Below are 24,337 nucleotides of genomic sequence, written 5' to 3'. Positions count from 1 at the left end.
CCCCTTTCCTCCCCAGGTTGTTTCGTCAGTGTTTTATCATAGCAACTCAAAGCAAAGCAGGGCCCTCTTGTATCTTTAAAATGACGTCTCTGTCTTATTAAAATTCCACCGTTAACTTTCTGTTCGATGACACGCCCCCCCCCATATCCCCCACCCCGCCGTACCAACTTAGCAAACATCCTGACCCTGACCACTACCCACAAGGGCCACCTCTGAATAGGAAGGGGATGCGAAGGTCTAAAAACCTGGTGCTTCTGCCGGCGTTTCCTCTCCTGTTCGATCTTCTGTTGCTTTTCCAGCTTCTCTGTCATGCGTGCTTCGCGCAGCGTCTGGCGCTTGCTCCGCTTGTACGCTTTGGAGTTGAGGGCCGTCTCCAGGGTGGTATCCCTCCGCATGCAAGCCACGACCTCCTGTCTCAGCTATGAGGAGAAGGGCAGTTAGCGAATCCCCCAGACAGAAGCCAGGTCCTGGGCCCCGACCCCAACTCGGTGGAAACAGAAAGGGGCCTCAGTGAATTTTTCTCAATCCAGTTGCAGTTGGCTACTACTAAAAGCAAGAACTGAAATTGTGCAAAGTTACATGGTAAAAACAGTATAAACCTTCTTTCCTCATAATTCACTTCAAAAACAATTTTAGTGTTGTAACAGTAAAAAAAAATGAGGATGCTGCGCTGGGTAAGAAATAAAGTTATTCATCTCATTTAATTATAGTAATGATGTTACTTAGCCGATCAACCTTTTCATCTTTTTTAACTGTCATAGTATCATTCTCTTGCTGATCTACAAGAAGAACAAGAGAGTTCCCATCTATTCATGTTCCAAGTAACAGCAGAAACTCCAGCGTGAATTCATAACTTCTAATTAATAAAGTGATGGAAAATGCCAGTCCGGGTTTCCGCCCACTCTGTAATGATGTTCTTTAGCATTTAAATCTTTTTTAAAAAAATTATTTATTTATTATGTATACAACATTCTGACTCCATGTATGCCCGCATGTCAGAAGAGGGCACCAGATCTCATTACAGATGGTTGTGAGGCACCATGTGGTTGCTGGGAATTGAACTCAGGACCTCTGGAAGAACAGCCAGTGCTCTTAACCACTGAGCCATCTCTCCAGCCCCTAGTATTTAAATCTTAAGTTGCATCGTGGACTTGCATCATAAACAATGTAACCATATTACATGGCAGTAGGCATTGGGAACTTGGAGGTCCACATTACAATAATCGCTCAGTTGAACCTGGCGTCAGTTGCATCTACCCAGGAAACTTCGCAGATAGTAGACTTTTCAGTAATGTCAAACAAAAACTAGAAAGCACCAGGACTGCGGGACAGGGAATCACATCTCATGCTTGAGAACGCATGGCTCTAATGGGCGTTTGACAAACTGCGCCAGGCACTTTATTCATTCCTGTGATAAAGTTTCCTCTAACTGAGATGTAATGGACCCTTCTGTTTCTTCTTCTTTTTACATTTAACCTGAAATCTGCTCTCTGAACCCCTAGCCAACAGCACCGATACCAGATGACCTTCCACCACACGCCACCCCAGGAAGTCAGCTGTGTACTCCAGTCCGTAGACAGTGGCCTTGTGATTTCAGCCAAATCTTCCCACAGACCATGCTCGCCCATGAACAAGTCATTCTGCATGCCCCACACTTTAGCACGACCCCTCTGATTGACAGGAGGCGCTCCTGGACCCCTTTGGTTTAGACAGGCAACCTGTGGGTGGGGACTGGCACACTTGGACAAAACTCAGCCAAGGGAAAATTAGTTCTACTTTATGTCGCTACATGCCTACCGATTCAGAAATCAGAAAAATAGATCATTACACCAGATCTCAATAGTGAGCTCTAGGAGATGGCAACTCACTAATTAGTCAGAGTGTGAGTGGGTCTGATGTGACCAAGTGTCCCTGAGTTAGGTTTTGATGAATGATTAAGGTAACGGCACCGTTTTGTGTGTGTGTGTGTGTGTGTGTGTGTGTGTGTGTGTGCGAGTGTGTGTGTTTCTGCAAACATGGGCTTGTGATTAGGAAAGAGACTATCGTATTTTCTGTTTCTGGGGTCACGACTTGCTCTGTGTATTTGGGTTTGCAGGAACACTATCCATCTACCGCCTCCTTGGTTTTGTTTGGAGCCATGAAGGCAAGTCACACAGCTCTCCACAATCTGTTGTCACGGTTTTCATCCACAGTACCAACATGCAATAACTGATGTTGTACACTATAGTACAGGAGGAAAAATGTTTCTGCTATACAGAAGGGGGAAAGAAGAGTGTAGTTCCTACTCGTTACTTCCAGCTAGGAGCTGTCGGTCTAAAGGCACGCTCCGAGCTTCAAAACAGTATCGAGCAGAGTCGCAGAAGCTCATGGATCCCACTTTAGGAACATTGATTTCCGACACCTCGGACTCATGGGGGGGAAAGGTATTACCTGACGCTGGAAATTGAGTAACCGAAGCGCTTTCAGCTCCACCGTTGCTTTGGTTCGTAAATCTGGTGGCAAAGAGCCAGGCAGACTTTCCAGTTCTTGTATCCTGTGAGCTATGCGAGCCTGAAGTCTAGAAGGAGAAAATAAAGAGGGGGGTGGGAGCAAGCGGAGATCTACATTACGGTTTACTCTTCCAGCACCAACAACAGCTTTAGGTTTAGGTTCATGTATTCCACACACTGACAGCCGATTTCTGACCTCCAACTAGGTTTTCTTTTTTTAATAATTAAAAAAAAAAAGAGTTTACATTCACTTAGTTATGGGAAGTTGAAGGGGGTGCACACGCTACAGTGCACATATGGACAGAAGGGGATAGCTTGTGAGCATCAGTTCTCATGTGCATCCCGGGATGCCTTGACCTGCCTCAGCTATCTTTCCGGGGTGCCAGCAGGATTTTCTAATGTTAACCAAAAACAGCCACCTTTGAATTCTCGAAGGTAGACACTTCATACTACTCAACACTGAACTTCTATGTAGCTTCTAAGGCCTGGAAAGGAACCTCACGCTACATCAAGGGGTTGGGGGAGGGGGATTAGAAGTCCTGGCTTGACAGAGGCAGTCTGGCTAGCCACCCTATCCCGGCCTGCCATGGCATGCAAAGCCATGGCCACAGTTCTTCCTTCTGTTCTGAGGTGACAGTGACCATAGCAGCTACAGCAGAGTGGCAAGCGCAGCTCTAGAAGCCGAGGCCGCAGAAGGGAGCCAGCTAGAGACATTCCAAGAGAGCCCTGCCAACCACATCCCCTTCCTCTGGGCAGTGCTTGTTTGAGAAAAGACAGCAAACTGGGCATCTGCAAAAATCAGGGGCAGCAGTGAATAGCATTTCCTGAAAAGGATGCTGGGAGTTCTCATTTTAGACACCATCAAAAATGTAATTGCAAGTACTTCCTCCTAATGAAGGCAGACTAGAGAATAAAAAGCAGCTCTCTCTTTTTGGTCCCTGGCTGCTATGGCTCTGACACATATAAACCGGTTTCAAGCCTTACTTTTATAAATCCACATCACTGAAATCTAGCTTTAGAATAAACTCCTCCTCCAGGTTTGGGACAAAACTGTTTGAGAATAGAATTGAAAAGAAACAAAAGATAATGAAAGTTAGTGATAAGTTAACCCACTAAATACTCACTGCACTAAGTGCATGTCAACATGTAAGAACAATTTTGAATTCTCAACACACACATGTACACATGCATGTATACACGCACACACACACTCACACACAGGCACAAATAAATGCTGTAGTGGCCCTATCTTACTGATGAGGAAACTGAAGAAAGTACTGTCTGGTCTTGTGTGTCAACTTGACACTAGCGAGGCTCATCACAGAGGAAGGAGCCTCAGTTGAGGAAATGCCTCAATGAGATCCAGTTGTAAGGTATTTTCTCATTAAGTGATCATTGAGAGAGGGCCTAGTTCATGGTGGGTGGTGCCATCCCTGGGCAGTGGTCTTGGGTTTTATAAGGTAGGCTGAGCAGGCCAGGGGAAGCAAGTCAGTAAACAGCTCTTCTCCCATGGTCTCTGCGTCAGCTCCTGCTTCTGGGATCCTACCCTGTTTTGAGTTCTTGTCCTGACTTCCTTCAGTGATGAACAGCAATCCTGAAATGTGAGCCAAATAAACAAACCCTTTCTTCCCCAACCTGCACTGTGGTCATTGTGTTTCATAGCAACAATAGAAACCCTAAGACAGTACCATAGAGCTAGAAATGGAGGAATTCAAAAATCAAAATCTACGTTATATGGATTATTATCCAATTGGTTTCCCCCATCTACCTATGTAGCCCCAAATGTCTAAATAGGCAACACACAAACACATACACACATACACACACACACACACACACACACACACAGTAAAGCTGAAACAAGTTTTTACATTTAAAATCACTTTGCTTTGTAATCTTATTATCAAGATCACACCAAAGGGACTTAGCTATTGCAGTGGCAGAAGATGGTGTTACCCACAGTTCCATTATGCTACATCCTTGGCTCTAGACTCCATGCGTTTGAGTATCCTAGAACGTAAACCCCTCCTATGTGTTTTGGTTTGGTATGACACAGAGAGTCGGGTACTAAACTCTAGGAATGACAGCTTCTGGTTCCTCCTGCTAAAGGACAGGCTCTAGGGCGCAAACAGTGCCGACAGGACATCTGGGTTGACGGTGCTGAGGCTAGCCCACACTGAGCTGGATGGGAAGTTGGAGGGAAGAGAGGGACTGAGGACGCAGGGAGTGGGGGCGGGCTGGTGGTCATGGAGTTTGAGTACCTGGGCCACTGCAGCAGGTAAGAGCCCGGGATGCACTTCTCCCTGTCGTGACTGCTTCTCCGAAGGAGAAATGGTTTATCATTGCCTCTCAAGACTTGCTGACATGGAAGAATCTCTCTTTTTGTATGGAAGAGGTATGAAATACAAAGTGCAAACTCAAGAAAAGACGGGGAGGAGATTTTACAGTGAAATAATATATCCTCGATGTGGCACACGGGGTGGGTGGCAAAGTTACGTGGGGGGGGGGGCGGTGGGGGGGGGGAAGCATACAAAGCTAACTCTGTTGTTGTTGTTGTGCTTAATAGAAATCTTCATTTTAAATAATGCTCCTCTCCAGACAATTTCGTCTCCCCATCAATGGGATTCAGCAGGAAGTCCGATAAAGAGAGTCAGGATTCTAAACTTCCCACAACAGCAGCAAGATGTAATCCTGCCTGACTGCAGGAGACTCATTTAGCGTCCTCACGAGCACAGAAAATTGAAGCAGAATTAGGTCACTCCGGTTTTTCATACAGACTGAAGAGTAAATCAAGAGAGGTTACTGTTCTGGCAAGGAAAAGAGTTCCATTAAAGGCAACAGATATTTGTTCAGGTCCAGGGGAGAAGTTTATGATTCCTGTAGGAGAGTTATTTGAACAGAAAATGACACTGGTACATTTCGTTCCTTCAAGGAGCCGAGTGACAGACACTTTAAAGAGTGAGGGAGAGAGGAAGGAAACATGTGTAACTCTGGTGACTCTTCTGGCAGAGTGGCTATCGGTTGTTTCTGAGGAGGAATTTCCAGGGTTGTGATGGCGACACGGGCAAGACAAGGAAACACACACACACACACACACACACACACACACATGAGACAAGCTATACATACATGTCTCTTAAACCCACTTCCACACTCAATTCTGTTTTGAGACCAGAGGTCTGATGCAATGTAAAGAAGCCTTTCTCAAACCCCTTTAAGTGTGAAATGCATCTTCCATGTAAAAATTTGTAGACAGGGAACTAGTTTACATGTCAGTGTGTGAGCTCCTGAAGTTCTCTTTGATTGACCATGGAAGGAAATGAAGGTGGGTATGGAAGAGTCAAGAACTGGTGCCCAAAGGTGGGGGGGGGGGGGGGGGGGTGAGGGCTGAGTGCAGCATGCAAAACTGACACCAGAGAAAGAAGAATCAATTTCACTGGGGGGAGGGTGTGAGCCAAAAGGAGAGCTATCTACAAGGGAGGTAAGTATCTTCAGTCCCAGGGCTGTACTGGTCTGTGGCCAGTGACTACACAGGCAGAAACGCACTTAAGCTGCAACCCAGAAAAAGAAGATTGATGGGTCAAAATTCGGAGTTTATGGCAAATCAGGAAGAGCAGCCAACTGGCTTAAAGAAATAAAACATCCTAGTAAGTTCTTGCCATTTTTGTAGACAAGGATCGTAGCCAAAGAAATGAATACGCTATGGGATTTCTATTGCATGATATTTTGCTCTGTCAAAGCTTATGAAATCCCAAAAGTGATCTCTTAGAACCTTACTCAAATCTTTAGCCAGGTGACAAGCATGCACCAGGCAGAGACTAGTGCAGGGGAAGCCTGGTGGGCTAGCTCATCAGAGGGGGCGGGCTGGCCCATCAGAGGGGGAGGGCTAGCCCATCAGAGGGGGCGGGCTGGCCCATCGGAGGGGGCGGGCTGGCCCATTACAGGGGCCAGGAGAGAAATGAATCTAATACTTGTCCCGGACGAGTATGTGAGAGACTTAATGTAACCCCTGGGATGATAAACTTAATCTCTGCGGTTGAACACTGTCTTTATAGAGGCAGAAGCCAGCTATTGTTCCATGACCGAGCAAGATAAGGCATGCCCCTGTAACGCTGCCAGCACAAATTCATTCTTCTCCAGATGGCCATGGGAACACTTAGGCCAAAGTTCCCACCAGGCTTTTGGCAACCCCCAAAACCTTGCAGCATCAGCTTTATAAAAGTGGATGCATTTATCAAGTAATAATAATAATATGAAAAATGACTATTCAACCACATTCTGAAAGGCACATGACTTTTAGTTCTTTTCGTTTGTGAGACAGGGTTTCACTGTGTATATCCTAGGCTGGCCTTGATCTCAAGATTCTCCCGCCAGAGCGGCATGCAGCACCATGTGCCACAATTTAAAAGAAACTGGTAGATATCATTTTTATTACCATAGGAGAATAGTGTAGGTGAGATGGCTCAGTGCGGGTAAAAGGCACTTGACTGTGGGCTCCATCTCCAGGAAATACACAGTGGAAGGAAAAGAACCAACTGTCTCCCACAGGACCACACTTGGGAAGTAGCACAGCTGTGCCATAAAATAAACAAACAAAAAGAACGAAAAAAATGCAATAAAAAGTTATTATAGGAAGATAATAAGGGTTGCAAACTTCTTCATACATTGAAATAGGCTAAAAAAGCATCGCTTAATACTTTGGAAGACAATCCGTTACGCCACACTTCTAAAAATGGCTCTAAAATGAGATCATAGGAAAGCCCTGTAATTAAAATTCTGGCAATAATAACAAAAAAATTTAGGAGTCCACAAAGCGGTTTATGCGCACACATGCACATTTATGTGGGGGGGGGGCTGAGTAAGAGAGAAAACGAAGTCCGGTATTACATAAAATGTCTAGGTACAAAGACTGTCTTCTGAGGGTCGCCTTTCATAAGCCAACAAAACTCCAAGCATCTCTGCAACTTCCAGGCAGGGCGAAAACATGACAGATTTTAGGAAAGGTAGAAGTCGGAGTAACCTCACAATTCTGCTCTTTCTTATAACTGACCATCTCCACCATTTACTTTGTATGACTTTATATACTCAACAGCATCTAAGGAGTTTTTCTGCCATGGGTGTCCTTATGTTTAAGGTTAGGACACACAAGTATTGACCCAACAGACTCTGCCTGGCCCTGATGCTCAGGTCACAAGCTGGGACTGTCGATAGAAGTGCTCTCAATGATGACTAGCAACAGAAATGAGACAGCAAAGTCATATTTCTTCACCAAGAGGCGACCGACATCTAATACCTGGTCACTGGGATGTCTCCAAAGCAACTCTCCAAATCAGTCATAGTTTATTAAATTTCCTAACAAGCTACATACCTTTTAATAAAGATTAAGATAGTGCTCTTAAAGAGAATCCAAACACTGCTTACTGGCCAGCATTCCCTAATTTTTAACATCTAATTTTCTTTTAATTCAAGTAACTCTAGGCGAATAATTGACATCAATATTACTAAAAACTTCCAAAATATATTACCCTTCCTGACTCTATGAAGCATACTATACTATTTTTAACACGTTAAGTCGCAGAAAAGTGATGCAATCTGATGAAGACAACTGAGCTGTTTCTGACAGAGGATGCTTCCAGGCAGGTGGCAGAACCCAAAATCGTAGCTTTGCTTCATCTTAACACTTAATGGACTCACTTTTTCATGGTTGTTAGCCATTGGCTTGAGTGGTCTGCTAAATAGAGCCCGTGGGCCAAATCTTGTCCACAGTTGCTTTTCTAAATAAAGTTTTATTGGAACAAAGCCAAGACACCATAGTCTTTGGGTGTTTTCCCACAAAAGGGGCAGAGCTGACTCTCTGTGTCTAAGACATATGGCCCTGAAAAACATTAGATGTTTCCCATCTGGTCCTTTTACAGGAAAAGGTTTGCCAATCCCTAATTTAGATACAACTGTGTCGAATCAGGTGACAAGTGTCTGGATTAGGAGTTTAACTAAGGATTCCATCTGAAGACAGAGACCGAAGGCTTACCCTAAAGCTGGGCCAACCGCTAGACGAAAACACGGGTGACTCAAAGCCCAGATCACACTATACCAATCTATACAGCATGCTTTTTAGTCCCATGAGGATGACCCAGACAATATACTCAACTTGATTATCTCAGTCATCAGTCGTTCAAGAACACACTGGCAATCAAGGACGAGCTATTACAGGATTCAAGCCTGAGATGATCCACCCTGAAGTTAAGAAACTCTGGACTGGGCTTTTGATCACTGAATTCCCAGCACCTGGCAAGTGGATGGGACCGAAAAAGGTTTCTGATTGAATGAGAGAGAAGTCACAATTTGTCTTGCTCTGTATGGCTTAAGGACCCACTCAAGGGCAGGTGAACATTCTCTGCAAGTGTTCTGAAATCACTGCGGCGGCACGAGTCCTCTCCTGTCTCCCCCTTCAGTGCTCCTGGTGTCCAGTGCTACTGGGACGTTGTCCCGTGAGGCACGTCAGTCAGTTTCCCACCCCACCCCACCCCACCCCACCCCCGCCGCTGGTGACAGCTTGTCTTGAGGGCCAGCAGTACCTGTACTCTCGCTCCTGCAGGATCTCCACGGGGTCGAGGCCTTGCGGTTTCTGGATGGGACTGATACGGCTCTGCTTCTGTTGCAGCTGCAGGACCGGAGACGGCTGCCCCGGGGCAGGCTGCTGCACGGAGGGCCCGGGCACAGCTGTGGCCGTGGGCTGGGCAGTGGCTGGGGGTGCGGGTGAGGGTCGGCCACTGGGTGCTGGTGCTGACAGCTTCTGTGGGGTGCTCTGGCCACTCAGCAGCAGGTCCTGCCCGGGGCCTGTGAGACAAGAGGGACATGGCAGGACAGGACAGAAGAAAGGACACCTGCTGACCATGCTCAGCTCCTCCAGCCCTCAGGTACTACCTAGGGATGGAGATCACCAGTGTCTTAAACCCCAGAGGGCTGACTCACTGAGGGTACAAAGGAGGAAAAGGAATGAAGGCAGAGGTGAGAGAAGAAAAGTAATCCGGCGTGTGGTCCACAGGGAAATGGCATGCACTAATGAGCAGTGTCAAAACATCTAAAAAATGACTCCTAGTTGTAATACGTCAAGGAAATGACAAGATGGTTTTTAATGCCACATTCTGTGGTGGGTTTTTGTTGTTTGTTTTTAAGGAATCACGGTTGGATTCAAACTTCAGAAAAGAGAGTTCTACAACCAGATGCAAGGGCCTAAAGTCTCACTTTGCAAAAGGGCTACTAAAGTCCCTGCAAGTCAGGTCTCTGTCCCAACTGCCTGTGCTGGCTCCGGGATCCAGTGAATTCAGGCTTACTTACAGTGAATCTCAAAACCTAAGTTTTACTTTAATCACATAGTAGCAAAGTATTCCTAAAACTGTCCAACATTCGGGGTAAAATAGGCTCATTTCTCCTAATAAAAATCAACAAATATTAAAGAAGACCTTTTCCCTCTTATTATCAGACAATGACAGGCAATCTTGAACCTATCTTGGAAGCTTGGCATAGTGGCACAGTCCTGTAATTCCAGCACTTGAGAGGTAGAGGCAGGGGAATCAAGAGTCGGAAGCCAAGTTGAGAACCTGTCCCAAAAATACAAGACAAACCTTTAAGTATTACTGATTCCAATTTCAGCTGCTTTTCTGCACTAAGCTTTGAGAATTTCAGTTAACTAGATACAGATCTAAAGTAAGAAGTGCTTCAACTCTCCTCCAGGTGAGTTCTCATTTTTCTTGAAATTAAGAAAGATTTCTGAAGCTACCAGGTGAGTTAGTATGTTTTTAAAAAATTAAATAAATAAATAAATAAATAAATAAATAAATAAATAAATAAATAAATAAACAAAGAATCTCAGTCAGCAGATGCTAAAACCACAAACAGGCATTCATTCAAGTATTTCCTATATTCTTCCTAAGGAAAAAAAATAAAGCTGTTCAACACAAAAACCAGTCTGAGACTTCAGAGAGGAGCAATAATTAACCATACAAAGGCATGCATTATGGAAAATGGAACGTATTTCTTCAATTTCCGACAAATTCCATTTAGAAGAGGACTTCAGTGACAATCCAGAGAAAGCCATAAGCAAACATTGTGACATGAGGAATGTGAAGAATTAGTACAAACTGCTCAGGTTAGTGTCAGTGTGTGCGTGTGTGCCGTGCGTGTGTGTGTGTACGTGTGTGTGTGTGTGTGTGTGTGTGTGTGTGTGTGTGTGTGTGTGTGTACGTACTGGTACCTCCATCACAACAGCTAGCATAGGCTGTTTTTCTTTCCCTCCCGAAAATTAGGTAGAATTTCCCAAACAATATAGAGCTAGGTACATTTTTTCTTAACCTAATTTGTAGTCCTGGCCTTCTTGGGGGTAGATTAAAAAGACGTTCTGGGGCGAAATGTATGGCTCTTTATTTTTATGTCCAGGATGTGCGTACCATCATAGAAAGTTTTTTTTTTCTATTAAATTCTTCAATTTTTGTTTCCTAAATGGATGGTCTTTTCCAAAACACATATACCCTATTTACATGTTTTCATCTATATTTAAGAAACCAATTTCTAGACCTTAAATCCCAGGGTTGCAAGCACTGGATGAGTTATGTGGGGCGCTTGAGACACAGCAGTCTCTAAACTAGAGAACATGTTTCCTTTGCACCGTTTATGTATGGCTGGTCAAATGACAGACAATATAGATCTCTGCCATTCATTTGAAGTTTCAGTTACAATTATTTATTTATTGGGGGGCATGCATCCCAACAGTGCTCCTGCGGAGGTCAGAAGACAGCTTGCAGGGGTTCTTCTACCATGTGGATTCTGAGACCCAAACTTGATCTTCAGCCTCGGTGGCAGGGGTTCTAACCCACAGCGCGAGTCGAATTAAATCTATTCGAAGCCACGGTTTAAGTACACGAATGAATGATGAGTTTACTACTTTTAGATTTTCAAAATACCAAGTATTTTTTCTTATAAGAAGAGGATTTGGTTGTTATTGGTAAAATGGTATCACAATAATTACTTTAAGTTCCACTGCCAAAGTCTTTTCCCCCTTGTCTAAGTTCAACTAAAATCAAAACGCCCGAAGAGTAAGAGTGCAGCAGGAGGAGGCATTCACAGGTTCTGCTCTTCGTTACCGCCACCAAGCCCCTTCCCTGGCAAGACTACCTGGAAATCACATTGGCTAGGGCAGGAATCTACATGGGCTGGAGGCACATTGAAGTCACTGGTTTAAAAATTGTATTTAATCAAAGAAAGGTGCTGCCAGCAGGCCGTTTTTAGTCTGCATATCTCCAAGACAGGTCTGGTATGTATGTACCTGGTCATACCTTATACAATCGCTCAATATAAAGACATTGTAACCTGGCAGAATCATCCTTAACATTGAGAAACAGAAACTCCACCGTGGACTTAATATATTCCAGTGTCTAACTTAACCCGGACTAGGAGGGGCTAGAGGGTACTTGCTCTAGCAGAGGACCCAGATTCAATTCCCGGAACGCACATGGCATCCCATAACTATCTGTAACTCCAGTTCCAGGGGATCCAACACCTCTTCTGACCTCTTCGGGTATCAGGCACGTATTAACATACAATACATGTAGGCCACTCACACACATAAAATAAAATAACTCTAAAAAATAACATAAAGTTACCAAAAATAAAAAAAAAAACTGTCTTAGCCCTAGCACCCACTGTCTGTGTGAAGTTGACCAAGGCACCAAGCCCTGTGTCTGCTTCCTTGCCTGCAGAATGGGAAGAATAATAATAACCTCTCTCATAGAGTGGCCACGAGGATTCAGTGAGATTTCTGATTATATGCTCAACTTTTCATCTTTATTGATCAAGAACAGGGGGAGAGAAGTCTAACAGTGAACCCCATGACACAAAAAAGGACTTCCAGAATTTGGGTACCTTATTAGCTGGCAGCTGGCAGAGGATTCTTTTCTGGGCCAAATTTCAGAACATTCCTGTAGTTTCCTACAACTCAGCACAGATGCTCCTTAGGTCAGTGGCCTTGTCATGTGCCTCCTGCCAGCTGCTCTCAGGGCCACTTACAAGCAAACTCTATTTCCTAGCTAAACAGAAATTCATTTTCTGTGCGGGTCTGTTTTCGCCTCTCCCTGACTGACTGTATAAATACTGTCATTTACAGAAACCAGGACACTCAATGTAGCTTCCTGCACTTACATTCAGGATGTCAGCCCCCTCTAGTAGGCTCTGTGCCTGTCCTGTAGGAGGTTTACAGACAGCACTGGACTCTACAGAAACCACCCACTGTGTACCAGACAGCCTGCGGCTGGCTACCTAAGGCCTTTCACCACACCTTCAAACTGAATAAAAACTGTTTTCAGCTCATCTCTTCCCCTCTCTCCAGTACGAACAATTTAGGCTTATGGTCAGTATTCAAAATGCCTTCTGCCTTAGGAGCCAAAATGGAGGCTGTACTGCCTGGCTCTCCAGAATGTGGTTCCAATACTGCGTGGGGTGGGGGTGGGGATCTTCAGTGGCTGCATCCCATCCCATCCCACCTGATAGGAAGCAATAGGGCAACACACTCACTGATATACCTAGGCCTCGCCTGCACAGAGTTTCTGTGCATTCAGAGGACACTCAGCACACAGGACAATCGTGCAAATATCTCTCTGCATTAAATAGGAGTGTAAGTGATTTCTACAGGTTGGAAATATGAATATTTAAATTGAAGACATCAAAAAGTTTCAGATGCCAAGGAGGGGGGTAGGGGCAAGCATTTAAACGGGGAGGGGGGTGGGCAGGGGAACCACTTTCTTCTTTTACCACCATAAGATTTGTTCCTTCACTTCTCCAAACCACAGCTTTCTCAGTTCTCGTTTTTATTCTGCTTTAATCCCTAAAAGGAAAAAGAGAATCAAAACGAAAAGAGAAATGTGCCTTGGTCTGGAGTTCTGCCCACAAGAGCAAGGACAAGGCTCCTCTTGAGAAGTGGCCAACCGCCCCCCCTCCCCCCAGAGCGGGAGCCTTCTCCAGCACACGTGCTCGGTGTACCAGGGCATCCTGCTGGGGAACAATGTCACTTCCTGTGAGTCCTGCTCAGGGGTAGATTTGGGGAAGACCAAGCCAGCCCTGTCGCACATTCTCTTCCTGCATTAAGTACACTGGGACGTGGGATGGAAGTTTAAGATCCTCAGAAGTGCATGCATTAAAACGTCTTTTTTTCCCCCCGAACGATTGGCAGGGTGTTTGTGAGAAAATGTGTTGTTTTTTTTTTTAAGGGGGGAAGGGGTATACAACATTAGTCAAGTTTCATATTGACTTAAAAAAGTCCTTACATTATTTCAGCTTATCATAGATGCCAATAGAAACAAATGCCTTCATCCAATAAAGTTGTCTGTCCTAGATCGGATTTCTGCGCAAGTATTGCAGGATGGGCACTCCTGACAGTAGCGGGGACACGCCACTCCATTGGAAAGAGATACCTTCTTCCTTTACCCATGGCCTCCTTGCCCACTTAACCGGAAAACAACATCTACCCAAATATTTTCATTTCTTCCTAAGCCCGACAACTGGAAAATACAAAATACATGAGCAGTGGGTAATAAAACCAGGTCCCTTTGCTGACAGGGACGCGATAAGACAGGCATGGACAAATGTATGCACAGTTAGGTTCAGTAGACACAAAGTACTGTCATATGGATGCCCTCAGATCCACAGCTAGGTTCAGTAGACATAAAGTATTGTCATATGGATGCCCTCAGATCCACAGCTAGGTTCAGTAGACATAAAGTATTCTCATATGGATGTCTTCATATAGTAGAAACTTTGCCCTTTAAGTTTCACTACTTCACTCAACCCCATTATTAGACCCTTGGGTGCAAAGGCTTCTCAGATGATGAATTCAGTGGCCTACCTTCTGTGAAATACTTTCATGCTGAGGCGAGGCCACTGAAAGGCTACTAATGTCTTTGGAGGCCTATGACGTGGCAGGTGATACCCCAAGACAGGCTCCATGCCTCATGAATTATGCTCACAGAGCAAAATCTTCCCAGCTCTCTGCCCAGTGGCCAGCTATCTTGTTGTAAGCAGCTGGCCTCCGTGTTAAGCCAGGTTGTTGGAACCACTCATGCGCTAAGATGTGAGAAGCAAAGATGACTGATTCTGTTAACAGCGTGTCCAGACTAAGAGTGAAAAGAAGCCGGGATAGGACACTGCGGTCTTCACTCTTAATACACAAGAGTGAAGAGCTGAGGCTCCCACATTTTACAGATCCTTGCCCTGGTCTTGAGAATTTGGGTCAAGAAGGCTTTGGAAGAAATAGTCAAGAACATGAGGTTTCAAGTCACAGCCATTCGGATCTAGACCTAGATGTCCTCCATGCAGCAGAGATGGCATGTGCCAAGAATGTCACAGAGCCCGGGTAAGCAAGAAGGTTCTCGGTGAGTCAAAGTTTCATATACAGAAAATTTTTCCTTCTCTTTGGCCAAATTCTCTAGAGCTTTAGTTTCAGTTTAAATATCTACTGAGGGTTCAAACTGTCATGTCCCTGCATGGGGTTTGGGGTGCCCTTTCCAGTCATATGGTATGGTTCCATATTCTCCTCCATCTATCAAAGGGCTCCCTGCTAGTCACACAGAAATCTGCGTATGAAATAGTATTTTTTTTAAAAAAAACTCAACTACTAACTGATAGTGCTGGTGCCTGCCTGTAACCCCAGATCTTAGAGAAAGGAAGGCTACTAAGGGGGCCAAGGCCAGCTGGGGATTCAAAGGAAGAACTTATCTTTAAAATCACACACACACACACACACACACACACACACACACACACACACACCAAAAAACAACAAAACAAAACATCGCTACATTCTAAATGTTTGTGTCTGCCCAAATTCCTATGCTGGAATCCAAATCCTCAAGTAAATAGTATTAGGAGGCAGAGGAAATTAAGCCATGAGGCAGAGCTCTCATGAATGATACCAGTAACCACACGAGAGGCCACAGAGGGTTCCCTCACCCAGTAAACTATGGGAGGGTACAGCACAGGTACTTCCTAAGACCCAGAAAGCAGGACTCACCACGTGCTAAATCTGCTGATTACCTCAGGTTGGAAGTCCCAGCCATCATAACTATGAGACACAAACTTTTGCTGGTTCTGGTTTGGGTGTTTGTTTTATGATCAGGTCTCAGTCATCCCAAGCTGGAATTCAAACTCACTGTGTAGCTGAGGATGACAATGGCCTTTCACCTCTCCCACATCTACCTCCCAAGTGCTGGTATCTCATAGGTGGTATATTTTAAAATACCCATTAAAATGATTTATTTTTCTGTGTGCGTATGTGAAATGTGTGTGTGTTTGTGTGTGTGTGTGTGCGTGCAGGCATGTGGAGGTCAGAAGGAACAGGTGTCCTCTATCATTCTCTGCCTCATTCCCTTGAGAGCTCCAACTGAATACAAAGCTTGATTGGCAGCCAGCAAGCACCAAAAATCTTCCTGTCTCCCGACCAATCCCTACCCTACAGTACCCAGATGACAGGTGCACACAACTACACCTGATCTTCACAGGGGTTCTAGGGACTTGAACTCAGGTTCTACTGCTTGCACAACAAGCACTCCTACCCACTGAGCCATCTCGGTCAAGAGACTCATTCCTAATGTTAGTTACATGTACAACTATCAAGAGTTCATCTTCCTGATATCGCTATTTTTGGAACTAATTCTATCAGAAAAGAAATGTTTAAGACAAAACAAAACACCAGTCAGAATCCTTTTCTTCTTACTCGAGTTCCTAAACCTAGGACAAATATCCCAAATTCATTGTTCTCACAGTGGTGAGCTTGTCAGTTTACCCAAATGACTGAAAGCCATTCATGGGCGATGGTATTAGTGTCTGGGGAGCATTACACTCCCCACAATCCAAAGCTCTCATGCTAAACCATAAGCTCTGATTATCTAGTTCTTTCTAAAGATCTACTTAATTGATTGATTTGAGAAGGGGGTCATGTATGCCACAGAACGCATGTGCAGGTCAAGGGCCACTTTATGGAGTCATTTCTCTCCTCTTACCTTTAAGTAGGTTCTAGGAATGGAACTCAGGGTTCATCAGGCTTGTGGGTAAAGTACCTTTACCGAAATCTAACTTTTTGTAAAATTATTTATTAATTTTCATTTTATTTACAATGGTGTTTTGCCTGCATGTATGCCTGTGTGAGGGTGTCAGATCTTATAGTTACAGAGAGTTGTGAACTGCCATGTGGGTGCTGGGAATTGAACCCAGGTCCTCTGGAAGAGCAGTCAGTGCTCCTAACCACTGAACCATCTTTCCAGCCTGTCCAAAAAGCTATCTTGAGATGCATACTAGAGATGCAACCTTCATAGAGGAACACTCTAAAGGCCCTTGTACCTCTGAGTTTCATCCATGAAAAAATCATGTCTCTAGAATACATCATCCCGGCCAGTTGTGTAATCATAATTTCTCATCCTTATCCCAGAGAGTCTAAGGAACAGGTCACACGGATCTGTTACCTCGCTACGAATAAGTGTTACTGATGCTTCTATCACGCAAAGCCTTTTACGATAATAATGAAGACATAATGATAGCCAGTTTTCCGTATCTGTGAGTCCCAATTCTATGAATTCAACTAATCACAGACAAAAAATAGCTGGAAAAAAAATTGTATCTGTACTGAGTGGGCATAGACTTCTTTTTCTTGTCATTATTCCCTAAACAATACAGTGTATGGACTATTCAGATAGCGTTCACGTTAGAGTCAATATTTCTCACAAATAATCTGCAGATGATAAAGCACACAAAAGGATATGCATAGCTTAAATGCAAATGCCACACCACACTTCAGATGAGGGACTTGAACATGACGGATCTTGGTATCCACTGGGGTCCTAGAAGCAATCTGCTTCAGACACAAGGAATGACTGTAATTTGAAGGATAATCACACCTGGGAGATCTACTTTATATTCTCATGCCAGAAACGGCTTTGTGTCCTCTGAGAAATTGGGAAGCAACTTCCTTCTGAATGGTGAGAATTAGATACATGACCCCATCTCCTTGTGGCTCTGTCAGAAAACTCAAGTTGTCTTTGAAACTAAGCCATAACAACTGTGGGGGGCTCTTATGAGGCTCTCCATCTCTGACCTGGATTCTTGCTTCTTAAAAAAAAAAATCCCATGTTTCTGCTTCTTTATTTGATAATTTTTAATGCACAAATGTTTTTCCAACAAAAGGGGTAAGAAATAAATAAACCAACAAATACGGAAAGACTCAGTTGGGGGCCAATTTGAGCAGGGAGTTCTATGGATGGGTGCAGACGAAACAGGGGTTCCTAACCTGGAGTATGCTGATGGGCTTCTAAGCAACCTTGTACCTCTTAAAAGAGAATGCAAGATCATGGGAGAATGTGCTTATGTGCTTTCTCCCCAGATTCCCAGCTTGCGGGAGGGTTTCTGACTAAGAAACACTGCTCTAGGATCCTTTATAGCAGGAACCAAGAATCTCAGCCAATCTCAGTGGGACAGAAAGAGGCACAGAAAAGAGTTCAGTCGGCCGCAGCCTTCCACCAAACTAGTAAGTGTGTGCTAGAGACTGCATCTCCAAACTGGACCACAGTGCTTTTCATTCAGTTGGGTATTAACCTACCAGATGGTCTGTTGTAGCTAACAAGGGCTGGCTGCTGCTGCTGTTGCTGTGGCTGCGCCTGCTGCTGAGGCTGCTGTTGCTGCTGCTGCTGTTGCTGCTGAGGCTGCTGTTGCTGCTGCTGCTGCTGTTGTTGTTGCTGCATGCCAGGCAAGGTCCTTTTCCCCTGGACTGCAAGCTGCAGTGTTTCGGGGAGGGGCTGGCCCCTGGCCAACATTTTGTAAGCTAAAATCTGAGCTCGAAGCTGATGCAGCTGGACAGGACTGAAAGGCGAGGGTCCTCTGTTAGGCTGGTTCATGGCCTGCTGCAGATCTCCTGGGATGAGTGGCCCTGGCTGGCTCGGTGGCATCTGGGGTGGGGTTGGGCCTCCTCCAGAGATCGGGCTGGAGACGTGCTCTGGGGCTCCCAAAGGAGACGGGTGTGGCGACATATAACCTAAAATAAAACACAAGATCACAGGCTGTAGCAGGTGACCCCGAGAGAGAGGTAGTCTGGAATACTCGAATCACCCACCAGAGCAACACTACATGATAGAAATTTAAGGTATGGCTAAGTTGACAATGGCATATCTCTTAGAAGTTTAGTCTCTAATACAGCTTATCTGTAATTTAAAATTCTCTGGTAAGCACATTAGAAAGGTCAAAGAAACAGGTAAAGGTAACCTAAGAACAGTTTATATAACGCTCACAAGATTAGCACTTCACGAAGAGGGACTCTGCACTGTTTTTTGCACCGCAGGGCTTTGACACCCGGCATTTCAGGCTCACAGAACATCCCCATTCCTCCGGCCACATTTGAGATCATCAATAGCCACTCGTACCCTAGAAGGCAAACGGTCCGTGGTGATTGTCCACCTGCAGGAACGACGACGAAGGGCGGAGATTCTGCATCAGAGGCAGCGCCAAGCTACCCAAAGCACGAAGAGGCCTACAGTGGCTCCGTGCAGGATAAGCAGTGTCTTATGAAGAAATCAAATATTATTTGGTTGGTTATCATGCAAGCTGTGACTAACAGGCAATTACTGGCGGCCTGGTGCTGCTCTTACCATGCCATGACTGCTCCCGGCATCTCAACTGAGTTTGTCCAGCCACAGGCTGGGCCCGGGGCTGAATGCAGGGAATTTATACGGGAGGTGCAGGGACGCGGCGAGGAGTCTGGAGAGGTGATATATGGGAGGGACGGTAGCCAATAAAAAATGCATTACCAAGCCAGCTGTTGCAGCAGGACCTGAAGATTAATCCACTGCAGACGCTCTGGGACACAAGATAAATAAACTCCCTGCAATTATTCCAGGGAAGGAGTGAAGAAGTCAGGGTATTTAAACTCCTTCAGGACCAGTCACTGGTTGAATCACTAGTTATCACTACGGCCCTGGGGGTCGTCTGTGTTCAGAGGACTATTCCACTGTAGGTAAGCCAGGTGTCACCAGGCAGAGGCGAATCAAGATGATGCCAGCCAATGGACCGCTGTAGGCACAGAGATGGCAGAAGTTCCAGAGCACATAGGGGTGAGCATGTCCTGCTGTATCAATCTTCAGCACAGCCCTCTGACGGCAAACCCTGTTACCAGGTAAGACTGCGGAGACTCAGAGAGTGAGTGAGTTACTCAGCGTCACCCAAGTTAAATCTTCACAGTCAGGTTTAAACCAACTGGCTCTAATGCATATACTCCATAATCTAATCTACATGGTGCTATGTCAAAACAAGTCAAGTATTTAAAGTTTCAAATATCTCCCAGCATAACACTTAGGATATCGCATACAGATGAAGTCACGGACTTGAGTGTTCAAAATGTAAAACCAAATTGAGGAAATAAAGAATATTTTTCTTAAGGAAGGAAAATTAAAATGCCCAGAAATGTTAAGGGAGTCATTTCAGAAGGTGGTGTGCTCAACAATACCTACAGCGCGGGACCGAGTGCAGTGCCAGGAAGCTTCAGGGCAGAGGAAAAAAAAAAAAAAAAAAACAAGTGCCACTGCAATCAAACAGTTTCCTTGCGTTCACACAAAGTACCGATATTAATAAAGCAAAAGCAGTCCCCAGGCGGAAGAGGACAAACACAGACGAAAGGACTTGATCCTTCAACGAATGTGTGAATTTGACCGTTATCATAAAGGTCACGGCAGGCCTGGTTACGAGATAAGGGCTGTGTGTTTGAACCCATGTCCAGTCTGAAGAGCAGAGCTGCATGGTCACAGAGGTCCACGGGTAGGCGACCCTCACATACCACCACCGTTCTGAATCCCAGAGAAAATAAATGATACAGTTACTTTTTTAAATGTGGTTTTGCCATTTGGAGAATGAACAAATTTAGCACGATCCCCCGATAAGAATTCATATTCTTCTGTCGATGGCTAAGAACTGGGATACCATGTGGGGAACTCCTACCACGGAGGAAGACTGCTAGGTCTCAACACCAAATCCCTACTGCACGAGGGAGCATACAACACCAGGACTGGGGCTCTAGTTAGTCGTCTATGTAAGTGAGCTACAGAAATCTCCCTGAAGCCAGCCTGTTAGACTAGTAGAAACATTCCAACATGCTGCTATTTATAATGATGAATCGGGTATCAATAAGACTCTGAACTTTTGCTGTCAATCTTTCCTTGTTAATGAAGCTGACACTCACCCCTTAAAGGTAAGTTAGTATGAAGTGGCCGCTGATACATCTTTTTTTGCCAACTCTAGGTAGGCTATAAGAAGGAAAACCTTCTTAGCGTAGAAACTTACATTCTCAAGGTAGGAAGGTATGACACTGGGAGTTAAGACAAGTCTCCTGCTGCCCACCCAGCCTTTCCTGTTTCCTAAGCTGTCAAGTAAAAAGCGCACCCACAAGCCACAGACTGCCTGCAATGCTGGACAAACCCAGATAAACTCAACTGCATACAGCGGCTTATCAAACCACTCTTTGAGATCCTGAATAAGGCTTTGCTGTGAGGGTTGAGCCAAGAACAAGACCATGTTACAAAGGCAATTGAACAGATGAACTCACATCAATAAAATAAAATAAAATAAAATAAAATAAAATAAAAGAACCTGCAACAGACAGTTTGCATCTAGAATGTACTCCGAAGGTCTTTATGTTGGATGCAGGTTTGGGCCTCAGCTCTATACAAGTGGGAGTTGATAGATCTTTAAAGAGGTGGTGTCTACTGGAAGGAAGGTAAGTAAGCAGGGTGCTACTGAAGGAGATATTAGGACCCTGATTCCTCTCTCTGTGTCTCTGCTTCTGGGGTGCTGTAAGGTAAGCAGGCCTCCTCTAAATCCCTGATCTTTGCCACCTCAGGCCTAAGTTCACAGAGCTAAGGTGGATTGAAACATTTGTCATTCATTGAACCAATAAACTTTCTCTCTTTCTAAGCAGATTGTCTGGAATATTTTGTAATAATGCAAAACCAACTAGCATAGCATACCTGGCGACTGAGAAATCAACCCAAAAAAGTATCGATGAATTTGACAAGAAGGAAAGTGACAGAATAAAACCCATACTGCAGGATCAACCAATACAGTAAGAAATTTCACCTTAAATTTGACAAAGAAGAAACTGGGGGCGGAAAGAAATGACTTCCCGGGATCTACAGAAGATGCTAATAGAATCACTCTGTCACTGTGACATTAAAAATATGACAGTGGCTCAGCCTCAGAGAGGGTTTTTTTTTTTTCCTTCATGAGTAACATCCCATAAAACTTGAGGAAAAACAGAATCTAAACGGTGCATCGGCATAACCTATCTTGGTAATTGTCCTTCGCTGAGGAAACAGCAGGAAGAAATGGCCTCCAATGAGTAGACACTTGCCTGAAGACGACACCATGGATGTAGATGCCACTCTTCTGGAAGTTTTATCTGATTTCCTCATCCAAAGCATGACAAAAAATGGCAGTTTTCCTTCACTAGTCTTCAAGAGTTACTATCACTCAAGTTTCACCTTGCCATAGAGAGAAGCAATAGGTTCTCTCTCTTCTTTAATATTCTCAAACTTTTTAAATACCAATTTTATATGTACTAGCCATATACGTGTATACACACACACACACACACATGCCTATAAAGGCATTCTCAAACCACTGTGCTAAAAAGAAACAAAGCTTTCATTTTCACTCATTCAGTGACCATGAGGTACACTGAGAGAAATGGTTTTGCCTTCCAACCAACGCCCTAAAGTCACTTAGCATGTATTGAACTGGTAACAGCTATAAGACGGACCTCTCTATACCTGTGTGTTTAGGAAGAAGTTCCCACAATGGGATTTTTAAGATGCATACTATTACTAAGTCGAAATTCTTTTTAGATCATTCCTTAGAACACAAATGCATTATACTAATACTGCTTTATTTAAACACACACACAACTTATAAATAATTTACTCCCCAGTCTACAGGGTACTTTTCTATGGAATAACAGTACAGTCTAGTTCTGATCCACTGACTAAAGGACCTCCCAATAACTAGTGTAATTTACACAAAAACTGAGCTCTAGTTCAAAGTGTACAATTTGTTTTTGTATCTAATGGAACTGTTTACTGAGTGTGCATAGAGTCATGCACTGGCCATCCGGCCAAGCACTGGAAATCCAACGGTAAATAGGATATTCTTAATATAGGAAGGGGAGCCAAGCTACCGGAGAGTTTTTAGGAGAAACCAACGTGAAATTGTTCTCAGTTTTAACAATCAGGGGTCATCGTTCCTTTGTTCGAGAGCTATCACTCAGCATCACCTCCACATGTAGGACAATGTCCGGAGCAGAACACGTTCAAGCTCCTATATGGCCTTAGGACTGACTGACTGCATGCAATTCCTCCAGACCTTGCAGGTACTAAAACTGTGGTCTCATTATGGCTATGCGCACACATGGCCCCCTCAGAACTTAACCGGCGAACCTGAATCTGTCGTCACAATTCATTCTCAGCACTCATGAGTCCAACTTCTCCTTCCGGGCCTTCAAAAGTTTCAGATTAGTTTTCTACAAGGTCAAGATTTCATGCATCATCTCGCCTGCCAACAAGATTCACATCAGACCCTAGGATGTTCAAGGCTGCAGATAACAGAGGGACACCCAGATGCCAGTCTCCACAGCCTCTGATTTATATTTCAGAAAGAAGGTAACTATGAACTCAGCTCTCTAAATCCTCCCAGCCAAGTTTTTCTATCACAATCCCACTGTAAATGGAGGGAAACTTAAACACTTATTAATTACAGGGAAGTATTATGACGAGCAAACCACGGTGTCCCAGAAGAATAGCCACATACCAGTGTCAGCCGACCCTAGATGAATACATGGCCTTCTTGTGTGAAAATGACCAAATGATGTTTCTGAAAGCAAGCTATGGTGTATTTTAATGGCTCTGAAGTATCTTGATATCCCTTCAATAGCGAAGGAAGGAGACATGACATCAATGACGTGAAGGAGAAAAATTCACATATTAATTGGCTACGGCGAAGGGTTGAATTGTGTGCCTTGCTCCCCACAAAGAAATACACATTGATAGCCGACCCTCTCTACCTATGAATACCACATCTTCTGGATAGAGGGTCAATGCGATGTCACCAAATAAAGAAGTTCTACTAGATTAGGATCCATCTTGACCCAAATATCAGAAGAGCTGGCTACTGAGACAGACAGTGAAAATGCCTTGTGGTGGTGATGGAGGTGGAGACTGGAATGTTTTGTGAATGCCAAGGTTTACTGCAATCAGCAGGAGCAGGGGAGGATTCGTCTCTGGAACCTTTAGAGATAACAGTCTTTCTTGACACCTTTGTCATGAACTATTTGTCCCTAGATCTACGAGAGAGGTTAGGTTTGTTTTGGGCAACAGTTACTTGCTACTGCAAGCCTAGGAGACCTACAGAGTCACCTAACAAGAAAGGCAGGTAGTTTCGCTAACAGAAAACATCACCTTTGACCCAGTATGTAAGTGTCACCTCAAGGGTCACAGGGGTTTAGTTCATCTTACTTTTACATGCTGCTGTTGACAGAGACTAGATTCCCTTTTGGCCTTTATCAATTACCGGCTATGTATAGTCATAGAAATAAGGAAACTCCCTAAACTTTAGCTCCCTCAATGAGTTGGGTGTGACATCATTTACCTTTACAAGATCATAATAAAGATTCTCGATAAATGACATGAAGCTCCGAATAGCATATTTGGATGAATTAGGTTGGTAAAATTACTAGGACTTTGAAAATAAAATTACCCAGATGAGTAATTTTTTTTTTTTTT

General features: G+C 44.3%; 1 protein-coding gene across 5 annotated transcripts in view; it reads right to left on the bottom strand.

Annotated features, from left to right (window-relative positions):
- Positions 1–24,337, bottom strand: part of Smarca2 (SWI/SNF related, matrix associated, actin dependent regulator of chromatin, subfamily a, member 2) — a 164,168-nt gene that overhangs the window by 120,098 nt on the left and 19,733 nt on the right. For all 5 annotated transcript variants that reach the window (XM_050160511.1, XM_050160540.1, XM_050160534.1 and 2 more), the window contains exons 4-7: positions 18,124–18,555; positions 9,065–9,326; positions 2,431–2,557; positions 246–419 (exon numbers count right to left, since the gene is read on the bottom strand). In XM_050160511.1, coding sequence (XP_050016468.1) covers positions 246–419; positions 2,431–2,557; positions 9,065–9,326; positions 18,124–18,555 — 995 coding nt within the window. The remainder of the gene's footprint in view (positions 1–245; positions 420–2,430; positions 2,558–9,064; positions 9,327–18,123; positions 18,556–24,337) is intronic.

Source organism: Alexandromys fortis, unplaced genomic scaffold (genome assembly GCF_014885135.2).
Source record: "Alexandromys fortis isolate MF-2015 unplaced genomic scaffold, M_Fortis_MF-2015_v1.1 scaffold_10, whole genome shotgun sequence".
In the NCBI taxonomy this organism is placed as follows: domain Eukaryota; kingdom Metazoa; phylum Chordata; class Mammalia; order Rodentia; family Cricetidae; genus Alexandromys; species Alexandromys fortis.
This window is presented reverse-complemented; position numbering and strand designations above follow the sequence as displayed.